The sequence below is a fragment of the Oncorhynchus keta genome, chromosome 18 (assembly GCF_023373465.1).
Source record: "Oncorhynchus keta strain PuntledgeMale-10-30-2019 chromosome 18, Oket_V2, whole genome shotgun sequence".
NCBI classification, from domain to species: Eukaryota; Metazoa; Chordata; class Actinopteri; order Salmoniformes; family Salmonidae; genus Oncorhynchus; species Oncorhynchus keta.
The window spans coordinates 6,876,024-6,897,878 of NC_068438.1; the positions used below are offsets into that span (position 1 = coordinate 6,876,024).

A 21,855-nucleotide genomic window follows, 5' to 3' on the forward strand; every position below is an offset into this window, starting at 1 on the left:
ATTTCCTCTTCCCCCCCCCGCCACCAGGGAAGCACAGGAAGACAGGGCGCGATGTGGCGGTGAAGGTGATTGACAAGCTACGCTTCCCCACCAAGCAGGAGAGCCAGCTGAGGAACGAGGTGGCCATACTGCAGGTGACCACCAGGGGGAGACGCAGAAACACATTTTCAACGGGTCTCCCACTACAAGTGTAGTTCATCAGCTAATTGTTGACTGGGTGGTGACTTACTGCTGCCACACAAGCGTTGCATGCCAAATGGCACCGTATTCTTACCCCGATAAAATGTAGTGCAATATGTAGGGAATGGGGTGCCATTTGGCATGCAAACCTTGAATACACTACACGCTATCAGCAACAAAAGAGTGATCAAATTAAGGTCCACCGTCTGTACAGGCCACGAGGGTTCATTTGTACATCGTGGGGTTGTCATGCCAACTGCATTCAATTACATTGGCAGGTTTTGCAGCATCGTTATCATCTCTATGGGGTGTAGTTAGATAAAGGTCAGTAAACACTGCCTTCACACTATACTCTAACTGATACTCATTCTAAATCTCTCTCACTCTTCCATCTCCTCCGCTCTACCTCTCTGTTTCTTTCTCTCCTGCCCTGTGTGTCACTCCCCCCTCTTCTTCTGCCCGTTCTCTCTCTCTTCTTCTCTCTCTCTTATTCTCTCTCTCTTCTTCTCTCCTGCCCTGTGTGTCACTCCCCCCCTTCTTCTGCCCGTTCTCTCTCTCTTCTTCTCTCTCTCTTCTTCTCTCCTGCCCTGTGTGTCACTCCCCCCCTTCTTCTGCCCGTTCTCTCTCTCTTCTTCTCTCTCTTCTTCTCTCTCTTCTTCTCTCCTGCCCTGTGTGTCACTCCCCCCCTTTTTCTGCCCGTTCTCTCTCTCTTCTTCTCTCTCTCTTCTTCTCTCCTGCCCTGTGTGTCACTCCCCCCCTTCTTCTGCCCGTTCTCTCTCTCTTCTTCTCTCTCTTCTTCTCTCTCTCTTCATCTCTCTCTCTTCTTCTCTCCTGCCCTGTGTGTCACTCCCCCTTTTTCTGCCCGTTCTCTCTCTCTTCTTCTCTCTCTTCTTCTCTCCTGCCCTGTGTGTCACTCCCCCCTCTTCTTCTGCCCGTTCTCTCTCTCTTCTTCTCTCTCTCTTCTTCTCTCTCTCTTCTCTCTCTTCTTCTTCTCTCCTGCCCTGTGTGTCACTCCCCCCTCTTCTTCTGCCCGTTCTCTCTCTCTTCTTCTCTCTCTCTTCTTCTTCTCTCTCTCTCTCTCCTTCTCTCTCTTCTTCTCTCTCTCTTCCTCCTCCCCCTCCCCCTCTCCCTCTTCCTCCTCCTCTCCCAGAGTCTACGTCACCTGGGCATAGTGAACCTGGAGTGTATGTTTGAGACTCCAGAGAAGGTGTTTGTGGTGATGGAGAAGCTCCATGGAGACATGTTGGAGATGATCCTGTCCAGTGAGAAAGGACGGCTCCCAGAGAGGCTCACCAAGTTCCTCATCACACAGGTGTGTGTGTGTGAGTGTGTGAGTGTGTGAGTGTGTGTGTGTGTGTGTGTGTGTGTGTGTGTGTGTGTGTGTGTGTGTGTGTGTGTGTGTGTGTGTGTGTGTGTGTGTGTGTGTGTGTGTGTGTGTGTGTGTGTGTGTGTGCTCTTGCTCTCGTATGGGGGAAAAAAATACATTTAAAATGGTATTTTTCCAAATCCTTTTAGGATACATGTGAAATATTTACAATTGGGCAATTCATGTATTTGTCCATTTTGAAATGTTCCACGAAATGAGTGCCTTTTGATAAGTTAAGTAACAATTATGCACTAATATTGAATTTGTAAATGTCTGTTATATGAAATGAAGTCAAACTGAAATTTGAAGATTTTAACCCCCTCGAAATACTCCAGGTTTTCACCGTAGGTTTCCATCCAATTGGCGACAGATTTTCATGCGATTATTTTAAAAATCTGCATAAAGAAAATATGTGCATTTTCCCACTGGTGGTTCCACCGAACTGACTTAAAAAATCAGTGTGTGATGACGTAGTGCCAACAAAATTTGCAAGAATTTTTTTTTCTTGTTCTGAATAAAAATCTACATTTCAATGTGTTTCCATCGCATTTTTAACTCTACGGAAAGTTTTGTCACAAAAAAAAGCTGTTATGACAAAACAAATGTGCCTACTCTGGTCTTGTTACACACGCTCAACAGCCAACAGCTCACAGATACATTGCGGGTAGGCTAGTCTACATGACGAGATTATTATGGATAAGAGCGAGGCTATTTGTATTTGTCAAACAGTAGTCAAGCATGTCACCAGACCCTCAATATTTATTGGAAAGGAGCGTTAAAGCTCATCACCGAGGACCTTCGCCACCCTGTGAAGTTCATTGTAACTTATTTCATCTTTTTATTTTATTTTATTTTATTTTACTTTTATTTAACCAGGCAAGTCAGTTAAGAACAAATTCTTATTTTCAATGACGGCCTAGGAACAGTGGGTTAACTGCCTGTTCAGGGGCAGAACGACAGATTTGTACCTTGTCAGCTCGTGGGTTTGAACTTGCAACCTTCCGGTTACTAGTCCATTTGTGCAAAAAGGCATTTCCACCTCCATTTCTCGCATCATTCATTTTACAGACACAAAAAGATCCCACCATGTTGAACAAACGAATGATCTGTCGCCATTTATAAAATTGTACCAAAACTTCCTGTTTCCATTGCAGCTGTCGTGATGTTTTTAAAAATTTTAAATACGGTATGACTTTACTCACATAACAACTGTAGATGGAAACGTGTTTTTTGTAAAGCCTTAGTTATTGTGTTAACTTATTTCTGAATATTATTCTGTATTTAATGTAATTTAATGATTTGTCTATATATGTCCCTCCTTTTAAGGTCTACCCCGTTACGGGAACCAAACTGGTTTTAATATGATGAAACTATTCCTTTAAAAATATATATATATATTTATTTGAAAAGAAACATTGAACATCTAACGGTCAAATCATAGTATAATAGCAGCTGATCTGGTTCTACTCTGTCCATTTTCTGCTGTTTTGTGGTGAAAAACTGAGTGGGTCGAGCATAACACGTAAACCTTGTTTACCTATACATAGTTTGAACAATTACATGTTTTTTCTCTCTTGCATTTACGGTAATTGCCCCTCCCTGTTGCACATAACAAGCTTCCATTACACTTGTCACATGGGGATTCATGGCTGATTTAACTCGTAATTACCAGTTGGAGTGCGTTCAAGGGATTTTCCCCAGATGTGGTAAATCCCCACTTCCCCCTTGGTTACAAACGCACCTCAACACAGTTAACCATCCACTGTAAGAGCCGTGTAATACCACTTCTTGGAAGCACAAGACCTAGACCGACACTTTGACATATTGCGGAGTTGTGCGATGTATAGATTTAGTTTGAATCGATCAAAACAGAACAAAAATTGCTAAACTGTAAGAAAAATAAGTGTCCCAGATCTATTATTTAATTAATCAAATACAAATTTGACTTATTGTAGTTATTTCTTTTTCCCCTTGAGAAAACAACATGTTTTTCATGAAGTTGAACATGTGTTCTTTATGATCGAATGTTATAGATGCCCTATTCAGAAATCCATTTCCGGGTTGCAAAAATTTGAATAATTTGCCTAAATTCAGTTTATGTGACAAAAAAAAGTAGTATAGTGTAGAGAATCATTGTACCATCTAAACTGCTGTGACATATATTTTCCAAAACCAAAAATATTGTATTTTCAGCTGTTTGAAGCTGGTGTACAAAACTGAAAGTAAAAGATGCAAAAAAATGAAACTTAAGAATGGGAAGCATAGAAATTGCACACATAGAACAGATCTACTGCTTCTTTGACTTGCTTGCAATGACAGATCTCACATTTCTATGTGAATTTGTTTTATTCTGGTCACAAGATAATTGATGCTTGGCTGCCCTTTGGAGAGAGAAAAAATCGTATAAAAATAAAATACAATTGTTTTGGTCCATCATAATCTCATTATGTACGCAATACACTGAGTATACCAAACATTAAGAACACCTGCTCTTTCCATGAGATAGACTGACCAGGTGAAAGCTATGATCACTTGTTAAATCCACTTCAATCAGTTTAGATGAAGGGGAGGAGACGGGTTAAAGAAGGATTTTAGAGCCTTGAGACAACTGAGACGGATTGTGTATGTGTGCCATTCAGAGGGTGAATGGGCAAGACAACATATTGAAGTGCCTTTTGAACGGGGTATGGTAGTAGGTTCCAGGCGCACCGGATTGTGTGGAGAAATGCAACGCTGCTGGGTTTTTCACGCTCATATTTGTGATCATTGTTGAGTGGTCCCTGCAGCGTACTATCGCAAATATGTGATTTGGAACAGTAGCAACAGAACGTATGATGCAGAAAACCTTTCTAAACAATGTTTTGTACTGAAGGAAAATTAAGTTATTCACAACTCTATTCCTCAATTTCATATTTCATCGTAAAAGATAAATGCGAACTCCAAGCATCATACAGAACACATCCACAGCCAAACTCAATCCATGAACCAGTCTAGATAACAAAAATAAAACAAGTTAGCGACCGAACAGCTAGACTTGTTTACAATGTACCACGTCTCTGGCAGGCACAGCGAGATACATGTTAGCTAACAGCGGATACATTGTTTACGACGGCAGCCATGTTTGTTTGTGTTTGACAAGTGAAAACTCCCTAATCCCAGAATGCCATTCACTATAAAACACAAGTAGTCAAAGTCAAAGATGGCCGTGCCCATTGCCCGAATAAGATCAACTTAGTTTAGCCACTTTGGCAACTCAATATTAGGAAGGTGTTCCTAATGTTTGATGTACTCTGTGTACGTGTTCTCTAGCCAACAGCAGATAGCGCTATTGGCTAGAGTGCATGTGCCAATACCATAGAGGACACACTCGCTATATAAGGTAACATTTTTGTGAGAAAACCTTCAGTAGAGTTGAAAATGTGATGGAAACCCATTTAACTTGTATTTTCTACCTTGTATTTTTTATTCAGTACTTGGGAAGTTAACCACAAAAATGTATTTTTATGTGCACTGCGTCATCACAGGACATCCTTTCATCTGCAACAAGTCAATTGGATGGAAACGCATCTCTGGTGGGAAAATGCCAGTTTGAGAATATTCACAGTCAAATCTGTGCCAATTTGGATGGAAACCTAACGACTGATCAATACGTAACGAGTCATTTAAGAAGCCAAATTAGTAACCAGTTTAGCCACCCTGTAGACTAGATGTCACAGCCACGCATTTCTGGAATATGGTCAGGCATTACATGCATTTTTTAGAGATTTTTTTTTTTAAGATTCAAATTTGAAATGCATTTGAAATATATATAAAAAAGATTTGACACTGGATACAGTTAAAAAAAATATTTAATAAGCCGCAATGTTCATATTAGCTTGAGGGTTTGCTGGTCACCGTTTCGTGTTCACTCACTATGTAACACACACGTTCTAGGTGTATGTTTTTTTTTCGGGGGTGTATTCTCACTCTCTGTGTGTTTCTAGTTTCTTGTTACGACCCAGAAAGTCAAAGCCAAATCCGGGTTTGTTTGTGTGTGTAGATTCTGGCAGCTCTGAGGAACCTGCACTTTAAGAACATCGTCCACTGTGATCTGAAGCCTGAGAATGTCCTGCTGGCCTCTGCCGAGCCCTTCCCCCAGGTACAGAACCCTGTCATCACACTATCACACGCAGACTCTACACACCCAAGCTAATGTAGACAGCCCTTTACTCCATGTAATGCACCTTAATGCATAGTATACAAATTCACCCTGACTTTATTCTACTCCAAAGTAGCGATTCATGCAGTATTTCTTCTTCTTATTGACTTCCTCTCACTCTTGTCTGTCTCTCTCACCCCCCCGCCCAGGTGAAGCTGTGTGACTTTGGCTTTGCCCGTATCATTGGTGAGAAGTCGTTCAGGCGTTCGGTGGTGGGCACCCCGGCCTACCTGGCCCCAGAGGTGCTCCTCAACCAGGGCTATAACCGCTCCCTGGACATGTGGTCTGTAGGAGTCATCATGTACGTCAGCCTCAGTGGCACCTTCCCCTTCAACGAGGACGAGGACATCAACGACCAGATCCACAACGCTGCCTTCATGTACCCACCCAACCCCTGGAAACAGATCTCACCTGATGGTAAGATACACACACTTGCACCGTTAAATGGCCAATGCAAGTGTCTTGTGCATGGTTAAGTATACCCAAATATACAGATTATTATGGCATACACATACTGTTCTCACCTGTGTGCCTGTGTTTCTCTTCAGCCACTGACCTGATCAACAACCTGCTCCAGGTGAAGATGAGGAAACGCTACAGCGTGGACAAGAGCCTGAGTCACTCCTATCTACAGGTACGCTAGTCAACAGAATCATGGCGGCTATACAGAAGTCCATTACCTACAGTGGAGACACAAGGCCCCCTAACTTACTTATTTCTCATGTTTCTCTCCATCCTCAAACATCTTGTCTCATCCACTTCCCTCCTTCTATGCTCTTATCTCCTCCCTCCCTCCCTCCCTCCCTCCCTCCCTCCCTCCCTCCCTCCCTCCTCCCTCCCTCCCTCCCTCCCTCCTCCCTCCCTCCCTCCCTCCTCTCCAGGACTACCAGACGTGGTTGGATTTGAGGGAGCTGGAGACCAAGCTGGGTGAGCGCTACATCACCCATGAGAGCGACGACTGCCGCTGGCAGATGTTTGCCCGCGAGCACACGCTCCCCTACCCGGCCCACCTGGTTCCCCCTCTGCCTGCGCCTGGCTCCGACGATGAGGCTGGGGAGGACGCAGACATGCAGGGGCTCACCGAGAGGGTCAGCATACTCTGAGAACCTGGAGAACCAGCAGAACCAGAACACACGAGGGCCCAAGGGACTCAAAACTGACCCAGGGAAGAGGAGGGGAGTGTGGGGAGCGAGTGGAGAGACAGAGGGGCTGGCTGGATGGATGGTTGGAGGTCTGGAGAGTGGGGAGGGTGAGGCTGGGAGGTTTAGCTGTAGAACAGCGCCTTCTATAGACATGATCCCGCCCCTGTCCGTCTACTAATGGTGTCCCACTCCTGCCCAAGCCTGTCCAATCTCCAGACCCCATCCTTGACCACTCTCTCTTCAACCCGAGAACTCTGAGTTTAACAGACTGCTCTTCTGTATCCCACAAGGACATACTGTATCCAGTGGTCAGGGGATGTGTAGAATATCGTTGCTGCAATGTGCTCATTTAGTCTAAACTGCAGTATGGCAAAGGTCAGTTTGGATGCAAGAGAGAGATATGGGGAGGGAGAGAGACAGACAAAAAAAACATTAAGGACTCGATCGATCCACTAATGCGTAACTTATACCCACCCATAAACAAATCCTTATGAACCGTTCCTTTTTATTTTCATTGAATGTGATGAGTGGAATCGCCCTGCATGTGCTGTCAGACCTGTTTGCTGCAGACCAGTCATTTAGTGCCTGTGAATGGTAGATAAAAGGCTTATAACTGTAGGCAGCAGACCAGCGCTTGTGGGGTGTCATGGTCTCAGAGGAAATCTGTAGTTCAAATGACAGCAAAGAAAACGAAGCCAGAAATGGATGTAGTAATCGAAGATTGCCCCTTTTTAAAACTGTCGTCTGATACAGTGGCTTACGAAAGTATTCACACCCCTAGGCATTTTTCCTATTTTGTTGCCTTACAACCTGGAATTAAAATGATTTTTTTTGTTGAGGGGGGTTGTATATAATTTCATTTACACAACATGCCTACCACTTTGAAGATGCAAAATATTTTTTATTGTGGAACAAGAAATAAGACAAAAAAAACAGGACTTGAGCGTGCATAACTATTCACCCCACTAAAGTCAATACTTTATAGTGCCACCTTTTGCAGCAATTACAGCTGCAAGTCTCTTGGGTTATGTCTCTATAAGCTTGGCACATCTAGCCACTGGGGTTGTTGCTAACTCTTCAAGGCAAAACTGCTCCAGCTCCTTCAAGTTGGATGGGTTCCGCTGGTGTACAGCAATCTTTATGTTATACCACGGATTCTCAATTGGATTGAGGTCTGGGCTTTGACGAGGCCATTTCAAGACATTTAAATGTTCCCCTTAAACCACTTGAGTGTTGCTTTAGCAGTATGCTTAGGGTCATTGTCCTGCTGGAAGGTGAACCTCCGTCTCAGTCTCAAATCTCTGGAAGACTGAAACCGGTTTCCCTCAAGAATTTCCCTGTATTTAGCTCCATCCATCATTCCTTAAATTCTGACCAGTTTCCCAGTCCCTGCCGATGAAAAACATCCACGCAGCATGATGTTGCCACCACCATGCTTCACTGTGGGGATGGTATTCTCCGGGTGATGAGGTGTTGGGTTTGTGCCAGACATAGCGCTTTCCTTGATGGTCAAAAAGCTAAATCGGACCAGAGTATCTTCTCCCATACGCCTTTTGGGAAACACCAAATTTGTCTGCTTATTTCTTTCTTTAAGCAATGGCTTTTTTTCTGGCCACTTCTATAAAGCTCAGTTCTATGGAGTGTACGGCTTAATGTGGTCCTATGGACAGATACTCCAATCCCCGCTGTGGAGCTTTGCAGCTCCTTCAGGGTTATCTTTGGTCTCTTTGTTGCCTCTGATTAATGCCCTCCTTGCCTGGTCTGTGAGTTTTGGTGGGCGGCCCTCTCTTGGCAGGTTTGTTGTGGTGCCATATTCTTTCCATTTTTTAATAATGGGTTTAATGGTGCTCTGTGGGATGCTCAACGTTTCTGATCTTTTTTTATAACTCAACCCTGATCTGTACGTCTCCACAACTTTGTCCCTGACCTGTTTGGAGAGCTCCTTGGTCTTCATGGTGCCGCTTGCTTGGTGGTGCCCCTTGTTTGGTGGTGTTGCAGACTCGGGGCCTTTCAGAACAGGTGTATATATATACTGAGATCATGTAACAGATCGTGTGACACTTAGATTGCACACAGGTGGCCTTTATTTAACTAATTATGTGATTTCTGAAGGAAATTGGTTGCACCAGATCTTATTTAGGGGCTTCGTTGCAAAGGGGGTGAATACATATGTACGCACAGCTTTTCCATTTTTTGTTTTTTCACTTCACCAATTTGGACTATTTTGTGTATGTCCATTACATGAAATCCAAATAAAAAATCTACTTCAATTACAGGTTGTAATGCAACAAAATAGGAAAAATGCACGGAACTGCCCTGGTTGGTGCAACGCCATTATTGATGATGACTTATTAGGGAAGACTAGAGACTGCTCGTCATCGGAAGTGCTGAATCACAAGCCATATGGTGGTTCGAGTGGGTCCGAGACCTGTAGACATACACTGCTATGATGGAGGCAATGTGGACGTTTTCTGAATAGTCTGTCATGGACACCATTAAACGGGGGGAATGCTATTGCTCTTTTAGATACAGTAGAAATACAACAAACGGCCCATCTTTGGAGTCAATGTTAAAGTGTGGGAGGAGGGCTATGATATTGATGACTGACTGTGAACCTAGCGTGTCAACAAGTTGCATGTCCATGTGAAGTAGATTTGTCTAGGAGAAAAGCATAGTTATGAAGGACTATTAATGTACACGTGTAACCATGTCTTTATGTAGTGTGATCGATGTATGCCTGGCGAATGTAAACCTATCGAAGATCCCCGGCATTTATATGTAACATCAGTACAAACCTTGACATACCATTTTTCATCTGTGTCATTTTATTCAGCGCGTTGCCTCTTGAACAATGAGACTGAAGATTAGGGGGGAATATGGGAGAATTACAGGGGTGAATAATGATGGTTGTGCATACCACTCGTATCTAGATCAAATTGCGTCCCGGCACGTATGTTTTTGTGACATGCATCAGTGGTGCTCATCATACATGATCTGCTCAGAGTCTCCATCACACTACAACACATACAGTATGTGGATTGAATGACCGATTGAGAGAGAGAAATACGCAGAGAGAGAGAGCGAGAGCGTCGACATTGCTTAATAATCAACGTGTGTGGGATGAGATTTTCCTCGTAAGATGTTTTCTCCCCTTCTGATTGACAGGCCAATATCTGCCTACTTAATACATCTTCATCACATTTTGGGGGTCCTGCTTCCAAGGCCTTTTCACAGCCTGTCAATCAGCTCTCCTAGATCTCGAGTGTAAATGCCATGCTACAGATGGGAGAGAACTGGGGGCTTCAGATAGACATGGCTTCCAACCGCCGTCCATTCAATTCTCGTGGTTTAGAAGGGGGGTGGTGCGAAACTCATTTCGTGCTGAGCCGAGTGTCTGTTGATTCTTGTTATTTTCTTTCAATTTGTGTCCACTTTAGACCTAGACAACCAGGTAAGGGGATTTCCTAACTAATCTGTGACCTTAATTGATCAATCATGTACAATAGAGGAGAGAAAACCGCAGACACTCGTCCCTCCATGAAATGAGTTTGACACCTGTGCCACTTGTCAGGATACAAAGCCAGCTTTTTGCATGATTCTACATGGGCATATTATGAGAGCCTTGTGGCTAGCTGTGAAGGAAAGTACCTGCTATATATACATGCCATTTAGCAGATGCTTATTTCACATTTGCATATAGTGGACCCAGCTGGAATTGAAACCACGACTCTTGACGTTGCAAGCCCCCATGCTCTACCGACTTAGCTGCACAGGACCAAACTGAATGGTGAGAGTTCTTCACTAGACTGCTGGGTCTGACAGAGGAACACTTGTTACTCCTACTAGTTGGTAAAGTGGCAATCTCACACAGCAGGTAAAAAGGACATCATACTCTGAACTTATTGGTGGCAACAAACCCATCAAACACGAGTTCGAATACTTCGGTATTTGTTATTTAAATATGTATTTTCTGTGTATTTGAGTATTTTCAAATAATCAACTACTTCTATTGGAAGTATTTGAAAGATCTGTCAAATAATTTCCCATGAAAAGCCTACTATTTGAAAGTGTATTTGAATACTTATTTCAAATCCTATTTTCAAATACCAGGGTTAAATGAATGTATTAGAGTGAGGGTATTTGAGTATTTTCAAATACTTTCCAAGTGAATTTCCAAATACATTCAACTGTCTTTTCAATCAAAAAAATATAGAAATAAACCCAAAAAGTATTTGAAAGTAATTTAAATACACTAAATAGTATTTTTAACCCAGGTATGAAACCCATACTTGTTAAATGATGCGACGTGATCCAGGAAGATGGTTCCTTCACGATCAAGTTATGGAAGGGGGTATTTCAATGAGAGGACTCTGCCTAGACCTTTCGCTGCCATGGCAACAGACAATAGGCCTACAGTATACATTTTTAGACGAGTTCAGTTTTCCTCTCGGTACAACGCCAAACATGGTCACGAGTTAGGAGTCAGCACACAAACACATGGAAACACACACACGGACACAAGCACAGACACACCTACACCAACCTTTTATTTATTTTTAAGTACAGTGCTGAATGTCATTGTGACGTTGTAATCCCTCTCATATATACTGTATCTCAGAAACAGACCAGGCCAGCGCTCACCTCTATGCATCCACCCACTTTGTCCTACAGAGTTTCTAATAATGGGCTGATATATCCCTGTTTTGACCCACGTAACGTACAGACTTCGTAACAAATGTTAAATGTATGTCGTTTGACAACTACTTTGGCAAAGCAAGTGGAACTGATAATGGAAAGCTTACGTTGCTCTACTACGCACAGATAATGTGGAAGAATACATGACCTGTCCATTACCATATTTTTCCAGCTCAAAACAAAATATAGTATAACATGGATACATGTGACACGTTGTTTGGCTCTAAAATACCAACTACACTTTACAAAAGATAAACAGTGTCACGCTGGAGGTTAAATGCATCATGATTCATCAACCATTTATCTGCTAAAAAAATAAATACAGATAAAAAAATAAAAAAAAGTGAGAGTGAGATGAACAAACTGCGTAAAGATATGTGAAGCTGAAGTATGTGTAATCATAGCAGAGCTATCTGTCCTCCAAGCTGAGGGCTTGTTTACCATACAGCCGTGATTGGACAGCTGCAGTCATCATAAAAACAGTCCCTGGTTAGCTAACACAGGACTCGACTTGGCACCAGCTGCTCTGCGGACTGTCAGCCAGGGTGATGTGGCTAGAATCATAAGTAGCATGATGGTGCCATGGTGAATTCTGTGCCCCTATGTGCATCTGTGACCAGTAGCTGTTTCCAGGCACTAAAAAGGTTATATGTTAGATTTTAGAGAAGATTATAAACATGGGCAAGTTTACTTTTTTTACCCATACAGGGAAATTAGATGGCTGAGTGATGATGGATGTCACGTGCCAGTGATTGGTCTATTCAGTCTTAAATGTCTTCAAACAGAGAACACACAATGCCCTGTTATCAACCTAGATTACACGGTAGAGACATCCTGTCCAAGATCTTATTTTGCACAACTTCATGAATTTTCTGTGGATGTAATTGGCAAGGTTGACACTTGGTAACTGTAGAGCAGGGATTCTTGAAAGTCGCGACAGTCCTTGTCGGGCAGGGAAACTTTTAAAAAAAAGTTTCTTGGCCTTTTAAAACGATCAACTTGGATTAGCTAACACAACGTGCCATTGGAACACAAGAGTGATGGTTGCTGACGCAAGAGCACAAAAGAGCTTTGAGGGCACCTCCTCCATTGGCCCCGCCTCTGGAATGGGAGCCAAACAAGTGGTTCAATGACATACCTCGGGTTCAGGCACCACCCCCAGATGAAGGGGAGGATGAGTCATCAAGCAAGACGGAGGGAGTCAAACCAGAAGTAGAGTTTGACTGGGTGAACTTGACGGAAGATTTGGGTTTAGATGATGCATAGACACAGCCACCAGAAGCACTGCAAATAATAATAGCACTGCCACCTCACGCCACAGCCACCCGAAGTACTGCAACTAGTAATAGCACTGCTACGACACGCTCACAGCGGCATTTTCAGTGCTAGGCTACACTGTGAAAAAAACATAATTCAAAGCACGGGTTGACTTGGTCCCGACAAAAGAGTATATAAGAAGCATGCCTTCAACAGATAGGCATGATAGTGCTACTTGACTTACCACTGACAGACAGCTTGTGATACTTCAACTATCATCAACCTAAAAGGTCATATCTGACTTTCATACTCTAGAACAATTGTATCTCTTGACTTCTGATTTCTGAACGAGACATACTGAGACAACTACCCTCTACACTCCTGTTGCTTAAAGATATCCACCCCTTAACCGGAGTAGACAAATAGCATCAGTGGTGTTACAAAGGGTCTTGATCTCGAACCGTTCTCTTCACTAATCAGTAAATCATAGTACAAACTTCTAGTAGGAGAAACAGATACTGAGTGATTGAATAAGCCTCTAGAGAAATTGTGAGTTTGGAAGAATAATCTTTGGGGAACAACCAGGTCAACCTGCGCTAAGGTAATTAACCACTTGTTGTAATACATATATTACATAAGGCATTAATAGTAGTAAGTGTTTTGATGATTGTTGATGTTATAGATTAAGGACTAAAAAATAAACTGTAATAACGTGTACAACTGTGTGAATTGCAGACATTGAATAGAAAGCAGAAACTAGACCCAAAACCCTATGGGAGAGAACACCTCTGACACTGCCTATCTAGGGAAACAAGTCTAGATTCTACACAAAAGACAATATAATGGTTTGGACAGAATAATCATTTTATTGTAATAGTAAAACTATATTAATACTCAAGCAGTATTAGTCGACGGACACCGATTGTAAATCGTAACCAAGTTATAGCTTGCGTGAGTCTAGATATAAGAGCATACAAAGGGAAAGCTGAAGTAAAACAAGAGGTGCTCTAAGTCTGATTGATATCAGCTAAGATCCCGAAACAAGCCTAACGGCACCACACAGGATACATAACCAGGCCAGTCCGGCGGACCTGTGAGTCACCTGTTAGCCGGGTGACATAAGAACTTGAGTGAGACGACTTGTATCACTCTCGACGGGGGTACCTTAATAACGGCCCTATAGCAAAATCCCCTACCGCGATAATGCTGATAATGTGCCCCTGCATGCCTATGTAGATATTCCATTCAAAATCAGCTTTTCCTTTCAAAAACGAGGACATTTCTAAGTGACCCAAAACTTTTGAATGGTAGTGTAGCTCTGTCTCTCGTCCCATCTTTCAAGAATCCCTGAGATATCAGTTTCTCCTCTGGGCTACGATGTATTAAGAGCTCTATTCAATCCGGTTCGATTTAGCTGACAATCGCATAGCGCTGTTTTGGCGGTGTCAGAGGTGGAACTATAATAGAGGTGTCAAATCTACAAGTGGCCCCTAAAGCAGACATTGCCATTGGCTGCCCAGAATCACACGAACAGAAATCCCAGGCAGCCTTGTAAACAAGTTAAAGCACTGGAATGTGAGATGCAATCGACACCTCCATTTATTAAGATGAACGAAACCCTCATTATTTAGTTGAATGATTTTTCAATTTGACAGTTATTATTTCTATATGGCCTTCACTTACTCGTTCTGAACATCCAATATGAATGTGGCAGGTGTGGCTTCATGAAATTGATGCAAGAGCAGCATCTCACGGAATTGAGTGCTCCAACCCAATGCCCCCTCCGACACAGCCACAATATGCCCTATGTGGGTGTCTGCTATCACACGTTAACACGTCATCTGATTGAATCTAGGCCTTAGTAATACATTTGCATCGTATTTACAATATCTCCAAACATTCAAAAGGCCTGGATGGACATATACACTCTCAGTTGTGCACTCAGAGTAGAGTAAGACCATCACCCATATTTTTCATGACATTTCTACCCAAATTAAATGTTCCTACTTGCTAAGTACAGATGACCTTGATGCTAACATTACAGAATGTTACAGCAGACAGGCATCGCCATAACTACTGTATGATGCAGTGCAGAGTTTTGGCGTACACAGGCAGCAGGACCTAACTGAATTCATGGAGGAGAGCAGAGGTGGGGCAAGGAGACATGTTGTCCGCAGAAAAATGTCAATTCAAATATGTCTGTCTGCTTGTCTGCCTGTCTGTCTGCCTGTCTGTCTGTCTGCCTGTCTGTCTCTGCCTGCCTCCCTCCCTCCCTCCCTCCCTCCCTCCCTCCCTTCAGGATGACATACCTGAGGGGGCATAACTAATATTGTGTTACAGCCCTAATAACACAAGATGCAAAAATGTATCTGAAATGTAGCCGTGGACATCAACAACCGTCATTTAACAGAATAACACAAGAAAGTAACCCAGTCTTAATTTGTACATATAGTACATCATTAAAGAGAGACTGGGTTGCAAGAAGGATATGTGCCCCACTTGGACATGTGTGTCCGAAATGCAGCTGTAGATGCAGTAGGCACACTCATAATTTGTGGCTTTTAAAAATATATATATTATTTAACTAGGCAAGTCAGTTAAGAACAAACTTACAATGACGGCATAAGAACAGGGTGTTAACTGCCTTTTCTCTGGGATTCAATCTAGCAACCTTTCGGTGGATGGCCCAACTCTCTAACCACTAGGCTACCAACATGCACAGATCAATCAACTCGACAGGGAGAGCACCACTAGTTGCTAAAGGATTCTTACAGGCTTCATAGCATAGCATTCATCTATATATTTCTCTATATTTCTCTTGAATTTGAGACACTTCGCAATGAGTGTAACCAAGCCGCCACTTCTTCAGGTGAACAATATTTTCTGTGTGGGAGAGTTTCAGGAAAGCAAAATCAATCAAAGTAAGTGCATGTTATACAGTCATAGCTGATGTGAAATGTTCTACAGTCATAGCTGATGTCAAATGTTCTACAGTCATAGCGGATGTCAAATGTTCTACAGTCATAGCTGATGTCAAATGTTCTACAGTCATAGCTGATGTCAAATGTTCTACAGTCATAGCTGATGTCAAATGTTCTACAGTCATAGTTGATGTGAAATGTTCTACAGTCATAGTTGATGTGAAATGTTCTACAGTCATAGTTGATGTGAAATGTTCTACAGTCATAGTTGATGTGAAATGTTCTACAGTCATAGTTGATGTGAAATGTTCTACAGTCATAGTTGATGTGAAATGTTCTACAGTCATAGTTGATGTGAAATGTTCTACAGTCATAGTTGATGTCAAATGTTCTACAGTCATAGTTGATGTCAAATGTTCTACAGTCATAGTTGATGTCAAATGTTCTACAGTCATAGTTGATGTCAAATGTTCTACAGTCATAGTTGATGTGAAATGTTCTACAGTCATAGTTGATGAAATGTTCTACAGTCATAGCTGATGTCAAATGTTCTACAGTCATAGTTGATGTGAAATGTTCTACAGTCATAGTTGATGTGAAATGTTCTACAGTCATAGTTGATGTCAAATGTTCTACAGTCATAGTTGATGTCAAATGTTCTACAGTCATAGTTGATGTGAAATGTTCTACAGTCATAGTTGATGTCAAATGTTCTACAGTCATAGTTGATGTCAAATGTTCTACAGTCATAGTTGATGTGAAATGTTCTACAGTCATAGTTGATGTGAAATGTTCTACAGTCATAGTTGATGTGAAATGTTCTACAGTCATAGTTGATGTGAAATGTTCTACAGTCATAGTTGATGTGAAATGTTCTACAGTCATAGTTGATGTCAAATGTTCTACAGTCATAGTTGATGTGAAATGTTCTACAGTCATAGTTGATGTGAAATGTTCTACAGTCATAGTTGATGTCAAATGTTCTACAGTCATAGTTGATGTGAAATGTTCTACAGTCATAGTTGATGTCAAATGTTCTACAGTCATAGTTGATGTGAAATGTTCTACAGTCATAGTTGATGTGAAATGTTCTACAGTCATAGTTGATGTGAAATGTTCTACAGTCATAGTTGATGTGAAATGTTCTACAGTCATAGTTGATGTCAAATGTTCTACAGTCATAGTTGATGTGAAATGTTCTACAGTCATAGTTGATGTCAAATGTTCTACAGTCATAGTTGATGTGAAATGTTCTACAGTCATAGTTGATGTGAAATGTTCTACAGTCATAGTTGATGTGAAATGTTCTACAGTCATAGTTGATGTGAAATGTTCTACAGTCATAGTTGATGTGAAATGTTCTACAGTCATAGTTGATGTGAAATGTTCTACAGTCATAGTTGATGTGAAATGTTCTACAGTCATAGTTGATGTCAAATGTTCTACAGTCATAGTTGATGTGAAATGTTCTACAGTCATAGTTGATGTCAAATGTTCTACAGTCATAGTTGATGTCAAATGTTCTACAGTCATAGTTGATGTCAAATGTTCTACAGTCATAGTTGATGTCAAATGTTCTACAGTCATAGTTGATGTCAAATGTTCTACAGTCATAGTTGATGTCAAATGTTCTACAGTCATAGTTGATGTGAAATGTTCTACAGTCATAGTTGATGTCAAATGTTCTACAGTCATAGTTGATGTGAAATGTTCTACAGTCATAGTTGATGTGAAATGTTCTACAGTCATAGTTGATGTCAAATGTTCTACAGTCATAGTTGATGTCAAATGTTCTACAGTCATAGTTGATGTCAAATGTTCTACAGTCATAGTTGATGTCAAATGTTCTACAGTCATAGTTGATGTCAAATGTTCTACAGTCATAGTTGATGTGAAATGTTCTACAGTCATAGTTGATGTGAAATGTTCTACAGTCATAGTTGATGTGAAATGTTCTACAGTCATAGTTGATGTGAAATGTTCTACAGTCATAGTTGATGTGAAATGTTCTACAGTCATAGTTGATGTGAAATGTTCTAGTCATAGTTGATGTGAAATGTTCTACAGTCATAGTTGATGTGAAATGTTCTACAGTCATAGTTGATGTGAAATGTTCTACAGTCATAGTTGATGTCAAATGTTCTACAGTCATAGTTGATGTCAAATGTTCTACAGTCATAGTTGATGTCAAATGTTCTACAGTCATAGTTGATGTCAAATGTTCTACAGTCATAGTTGATGTCAAATGTTCTACAGTCATAGTTGATGTGAAATGTTCTACAGTCATAGTTGATGTCAAATGTTCTACAGTCATAGTTGATGTCAAATGTTCTACAGTCATAGTTGATGTGAAATGTTCTACAGTCATAGTTGATGTCAAATGTTCTACAGTCATAGTTGATGTGAAATGTTCTACAGTCATAGTTGATGTCAAATGTTCTACAGTCATAGCTGTTGTAAAATGTTCTACAGTCATAGTTGATGTGAAATGTTCTACAGTCATAGTTGATGTGAAATGTTCTACAGTCATAGTTGATGTGAAATGTTCTACAGTCATAGTTGATGTGAAATGTTCTACAGTCATAGTTGATGTGAAATGTTCTACAGTCATAGTTGATGTGAAATGTTCTACAGTCATAGTTGATGTGAAATGTTCTACAGTCATAGTTGATGTGAAATGTTCTGTCATAGTTGATGTGAAATGTTCTACAGTCATAGTTGATGTGAAATGTTCTACAGTCATAGCTGATGTGAAATGTTCTACAGTCATAGTTGATGTGAAATGTTCTACAGTCATAGTTGATGTGAAATGTTCTACAGTCATAGCTGATGTGAAATGTTCTACAGTCATAGTTGATGTGAAATGTTCTACAGTCATAGCTGATGTGAAATGTTCTACAGTCATAGTTGATGTGAAATGTTCTACAGTCATAGCTGATGTGAAATGTTCTACAGTCATAGTTGATGTGAAATGTTCTACAGTCATAGTTGATGTGAAATGTTCTACAGTCATAGTTGATGTGAAATGTTCTACAGTCATAGTTGATGTGAAATGTTCTACAGTCATAGTTGTTGTGAAATGTTCTACAGTCATAGTTGATGTGAAATGTTCTACAGTCATAGTTGATGTGAAATGTTCTACAGTCATAGTTGATGTGAAATGTTCTACAGTCATAGTTGATGTGAAATGTTCTACAGTCATAGTTGATGTGAAATGTTCTACAGTCATAGTTGATGTCAAATGTTCTACAGTCATAGTTGATGTCAAATGTTCTACAGTCATAGTTGATGTCAAATGTTCTACAGTCATAGTTGATGTCAAATGTTCTACAGTCATAGTTGATGTCAAATGTTCTACAGTCATAGTTGATGTCAAATGTTCTACAGTCATAGTTGATGTGAAATGTTCTACAGTCATAGCTGATGTGAAATGTTCTACAGTCATAGCTGATGTCAAATGTTCTACAGTCATAGCTGATGTGAAATGTTCTACAGTCATAGTTGATGTGAAATGTTCTACAGTCATAGCTGATGTCAAATGTTCTACAGTCATAGCTGATGTCAAATGTTCTACAGTCATAGCTGATGTCAAATGTTCTACAGTCATAGCTGTTGTCAAATGTTCTACAGTCATAGCTGATGTCAAATGTTCTACAGTCATAGCTGATGTCAAATGTTCTACAGTCATAGCTGATGTCAAATGTTCTACAGTCATAGCTGTTGTAAGATGTTCTACAGTCATAGCTGTTGTAAAATGTTCTACAGTCATAGTTGTTGTGAAATGTTCTACAGTCATAGCTGATGTCAAATGTTATACAGTCATAGCTGATGTCAAATGTTCTACAGTCATAGCTGTTGTCAAATGTTCTACAGTCATAGCTGATGTCAAATGTTATACAGTCATAGCTCATGTCAAATATTCTACAGTCATAGCTGTTGTCAAATGTTCTACAGTCATAGCTGTTGTCAAATGTTCGACAGTCATAGCTGATGTCAAATGTCCTACAGTCATAGCTGATGTCAAATGTTCTACAATCATAACTGTTGTCAAATGTTCTACAATCATAGCTGATGTCAAATGTTCTACAATCATAGCTGTTGTCAAATGTTCTACAGTCATAGCTGTTGTCAAATGTTCGACAGTCATAGCTGTTGTCAAATGTTCTACAGTCATAGCTGATGTCAAATGTTCTACAGTCATAGCTGTTGTCAAATGTTCTACAGTCATAGCTGTTGTCAAATGTTCTACAGTCATAGCTGATGTCAAATGTTCTACAGTCATAGCTGTTGTCAAATGTTCTACAGTCATAGCTGTTGTCAAATGTTCTACAGTCATAGCTGTTGTCAAATGTTCTACAGTCATAGCTGTTGTCAAATGTTCTACAGTCATAGCTGATGTCAAATGTTCTACAGTCATAGCTGATGTCAAATGTTCTACAGTCATAGCTGATGTCAAATGTTCTACAGTCATAGCTGATGTCAAATGTTCTACAGTCATAGCTGATGTCAAATGTTCTACAGTCATAGCTGTTGTCAAATGTTCTACAGTCATAGCTGTTGTCAAATGTTCTACAGTCATAGCTGTTGTCAAATGTTCTACAGTCATAGTTGTTGTGAAATGTTCTACAGTCATAGCTGATGTAAAAAAGTTCTACAGTCATAGCTGATGTCAAATGTTCTACAGTCATAGCTGATGTCAAATGTTCCACAGTCATAGCTGTTGTCAAATGTTCTACAGTCATAGCTGTTGTAAAATGTTCTACAGTCATAGTTGTTGTGAAATGTTCTACAGTCATAGCTGATGTAAAAAAGTTCTACAGTCATAGCTGATGTAAAAAAGTTCTACAGTCATAGCTGATGTCAAATGTTCTACAGTCATAGCTGTTGTCAAATGTTCTACAGTCATAGCTGTTGTCAAATGTTCTACAGTCATAGCTGTTGTAAAATGTTCTACAGTCATAGCTGATGTAAAAAAGTTCTGCAGTCATAGCTGATGTCAAATGTTCTACAGTCATAGCTGATGTCAAATGTTCTACAATCATAGCTGATGTCAAATGTTCTACAGTCATAGCTGATGTCAAATGTTCTACAGTCATAGCTGATGTCAAATGTTCTACAGTCATAGCTGATGTCAAATGTTCTACAGTCATAGCTGTTGTAATATGTTCTACAGTCATAGCTGTTGTAAAATGTTCTACAGTCATAGCTGTTGTAATATGTTCTACAGTCATAGCTGTTGTAATATGTTCTACAGTCATAGCTGTTGTCAAATATTCTACAGTCATAGCTGTTGTAATATGTTCTACAGTCATAGCTGTTGTAAAATGTTCTACAGTCATAGCTGATGTAAAATGTTCTACAGTCATAGCTTATGTCAAATATTCTACAGTCATAGCTGTTGTAAGATGTTCTACAGTCATAGCTGTTGTAAAATGTTCTACAGTCATAGTTGTTGTGAAATGTTCTACAGTCATAGCTGATGTCAAATGTTATACAGTCATAGCTGATGTCAAATGTTCTACAGTCATAGCTGATGTCAAATGTTCTACAGTCATAGCTGATGTCAAATGTTCTACCTAGCAGTATCTAATTTGAATCTGCCGTGAATAAGAGTAAATTCCCATTCTGAGCTCAACACACACAAACACAAACGGCATAGAGAGAGAGCAGGGAGAGGTGAGAAAGTAGGCTATATTATTATCATAGGCTATTGTAAAAGTGGTCAATACTATCACACAATAACTGTAACGCAAATGAATAAGAACCGAGTGAAAGTTTGCCCACCTGTTGTAGGAGGCCACACACGGTATGGGTCCTACATACAAAATGTACCACAAATGGAGGCCTATCTGAAATGCAGTCATATACACAACAACTGTCTTGTCATTTTGCACACAAGAAAGCACCAGCTGTAGATATCCCCACGAAGACTGGTCGCCCAAGATACGCTCATTAAAACAACACACACTGGAAACATCATTCAGGACCCTGGACAGAAGGCTGCAGCCAGTCAGCTCGATGAAAGGATAATGTTAGATGTGCCGGCAGCGTCACCTCCGAGCACAACCAATAGGCTACAATGGTCATTGTGCCTAT

At 40.7% G+C, this 21,855-nt stretch overlaps 1 protein-coding gene across 1 annotated transcript in view; it reads left to right on the forward strand.

The window, feature by feature from the left end:
* LOC118397147 (serine/threonine-protein kinase D2-like) overlaps positions 1-9,691 on the forward strand; it is a 50,869-nt gene extending 41,178 nt beyond the window's left edge. The window contains exons 13-18 of the mRNA XM_052467317.1: positions 28-134; positions 1,331-1,492; positions 5,586-5,684; positions 5,894-6,161; positions 6,293-6,378; positions 6,626-9,691. Coding sequence (XP_052323277.1) covers positions 28-134; positions 1,331-1,492; positions 5,586-5,684; positions 5,894-6,161; positions 6,293-6,378; positions 6,626-6,847 — 944 coding nt within the window. The 3' untranslated portion in view covers positions 6,848-9,691. The remainder of the gene's footprint in view (positions 1-27; positions 135-1,330; positions 1,493-5,585; positions 5,685-5,893; positions 6,162-6,292; positions 6,379-6,625) is intronic.
* The last annotated feature ends 12,164 nt before the right edge of the window (positions 9,692-21,855 follow it).